The sequence below is a fragment of the Aplysia californica genome, unplaced genomic scaffold (genome assembly GCF_000002075.1).
Source record: "Aplysia californica isolate F4 #8 unplaced genomic scaffold, AplCal3.0 scaffold00718, whole genome shotgun sequence".
Classification (NCBI taxonomy): domain Eukaryota; kingdom Metazoa; phylum Mollusca; class Gastropoda; order Aplysiida; family Aplysiidae; genus Aplysia; species Aplysia californica.
Window position 1 is genome coordinate 126233 of NW_004797988.1, and position 2977 is coordinate 129209.

At 42.3% G+C, this 2977-nt stretch overlaps 1 protein-coding gene across 1 annotated transcript in view; it reads right to left on the bottom strand.

Moving 5' to 3' along the window:
* Positions 1–2977, bottom strand: part of LOC118477195 — a gene marked incomplete at its 5' end in the record, with an annotated part of 11451 nt that overhangs the window by 1094 nt on the left and 7380 nt on the right. The window contains 1 exon segment of the mRNA XM_035972512.1: positions 779–974. Coding sequence (XP_035828405.1) covers positions 779–974 — 196 coding nt within the window.

Consider the following 2977-nt stretch of genomic DNA (forward strand, 5'->3'; position numbering starts at 1 on the left):
CATCATTTTTAATAATATTATCATCATCATCATCATCATCATTATCATTACTATTTTATTATTATTGTTATTATTATTCTTATTATTATTATTTTTGTTGATGTTGTTGATGATGTTGTTGTTGATGCTGTAGTTGTTGTTATTGTAGTAATAATAGTAATAATGTATTTCCTTTTACAGCCCTATTCCCGTGTGCACACACAGCTTTGGGAGCTTTACAAATACAAATTCAGAAATAGACAACGTTATATAATATATTATGAAAGATGAACCAAACTGCGTAAGATTCAAACCTAACTAGCAAAGATTCCCTTGCTCCGCAAGCTTATCATGCTACGTCGCAAGTTGTTAGGAGCTTGTGTTCCCCTTGAGACTTGTCAGATATAATGTCAGAAACACCAAGCTAAAGACTTTTTTTTTCTTCCTAGCGCTGTATCTGTAATTGGGAGCACTTTACACCCCTTTCAGTACAATTTAGATCTCTTATTTCTTCTTTTTTTTTTGGGGGGGGGGGGGAGGTGTGTACTGTTTCTGTATTGCTTGATAGGTGAAATACAAAACCCCGGCTGACATGTTATGAAAATACTGGATGAACAGAAAACAACTCCCCCTATTTGGGAATCGAACGCATGTCTTCTGCGTGGCAAAGGCGTAAGATCCTAACCCTAATAATATCAAAGACGCTAATTTCATGGCGCTCAAAAGATCGTAACGTTGACCCCCCCCCCCCCAAAAAAAAAAAAACCAACAACAATAACAACAACAACACCGGACTCACTTTTATCCCCATGGCTCCTTTACGGTCAGACTTAAACATGCGGTGATAGTAGCCTGTGTTGAGAGGCCGGTCAGTTGTGCTAGGCGCCATGCTGAGAACTTGCTGTCCATAAGAGTCCTGGTGTAGGTCAGCTGGGCCGTTGTCCAGGCCGGGGATGGTATGGAACAGGCGGTCAAGCTTGGTGTACTGAGGGAACCTGTACGGGTTTGGGTTGGGGTTTGTTTTGATTTTTTTACTTTTACTTTTAGTAAGTGTTTTATGGCACTTACAACATGGTTGGGTTATTTAAGCGCCGAAGATTTGAGGTGTTACAAGGGATTAACTAGCACAAAAAGAAGGAGGAGAGATTAGGACGATAGATGTTTGACGACCTGAATCAAGGAGCAGATCACACCAGAGCACCCGCCATCCACCCATCTCGACAAGTTTGTGTTAATGAGATACAAGTCGGTACAATAACGGTCAATTCACATCATAATGACCTGACCAACCACAATGTGAGTAGCAGATTGGTTAAGACAATTCTACCAACTATGTGCTTTTGAGAAACGTTTTTTAGATCGAAATAGTTTTGGTTCTTGTGAACATGTAAAAACAAAAAAAGGTCGATGTCGCAAGCAATACACTTAAGTCCTTTTGGGTATTTTTTACACCAAAGATTTAAAAAACGGGTCATTGTTGTGTTGTTCCTACCAGGAGTCATTAAAAAGCCAAAAACTTGTAAGCCTGGGCCAAAGCATTGAAATGCATATTGGTGGTGCTGAAAGGTGTATTTTTGGTAGAGATTGCCAGGATCAAGAACCAAAAATTCTCAAAATTTGAACTTAAGCGGATTGCTTGAAACAGCGACAATATTCTTCCGTTTCGCTGTTTGGAGAATGTGGATCTGATAATATAGAACAGGACAGATTTTTCTGAAAGTGTTATACTTTGGTCTTTCCTCAAAGGAAGGGTTGCCTTCCTGCCTCCGTTCGGGCATCATACTTGGTCGTGCCATTTATGACGTGCCGAACCCTACGCACTGTTTTGTGTCTGAGCCAGTCGCAATGTCGATGGTCGTGGCAAGACAGGCCATCCTGAAAATTGCCACAGCCAGCAGCTCACAACTTTCAGCAACTTGGCTCTTGGAACGTGTCATCATCCAAGATTACTATACAGAGAGCAAAATGGCTGCTTCTTTCAGGAAACCTGCAAGATTGTCTGCCCCCCCCCCCCCAAACCAGCTGTAACCCTGGCTCTTGGTCGGTCGTACATAAAGGCAGTCTGGACAGTCACAAGGTCGGCCAGTACAACTACTGTCCATCGTGCTGAGCTCACGGTCAACAGAGAAACGCAATTTAAAACAAAACAAAAAGAAAGTCCGTTGGTCCCCTGTGGATCCTACCTTTCAGGTGTCACTCTGTAACATTGGGGTTCTGTGTGAGGACGGGGTGGACTCCTCCCCCCCCCCCCACACCCTGCACAGACCAATCACGATCTGCTCCATACGTACCTCCCCAAATTACCCGCTCAAAATTAACCAGTTGAACGACATAAAACGGTAGCTCCCGTAAACCATATTTTACCAGAAGATTTTAAATTTTAAAGCTCTCTGCCCACTTTGGGGTGAAAAATCCACCAATAAAAGAGGAAGAATAATCGAAGACTTTCTATTCAAAAACAGCTTATCTTTAAAATGATAAACGCACCACTTATCGAAACAGATCAACCTTTAACACTTCATCCATTTGACCTCACCCTTTGTATTTTTTTTACCTGGTTTCAGGTTCTGGGTGGTCTGTGCTGGATAATCGAACAGACTTTTTTTTTCCTGAGAGCAATACCTTCCAAAACGAAACAATCCTTGAACATTTCAGCTTCAAAAAAGTATACTGGGGTGGATTCGCTTATGAATGCTCCAAATCTGACCCCCAAAATCGACCTAAACTACGTTGAATTTCACGTACTGTAAAAGGAGAATGTCTAAAACATTTGTGATGATGCCATAAAGAAAAAGAAGGCAGCATATCGGAGACGCGCCTACAAGGCACTCCAAATGTACAAGTAAAACGAAGCCACGCTATAAACTACCATGAAAACAAGCAACTTGAGTCCTGCGCGCTCATATGATGACCTTACGCAGTTGCGTGCGCCGTCAAACGCTTGGCAAAAAAATACACACACACACACACACGCGCGCGCGCGCGCGCGCGCACACAC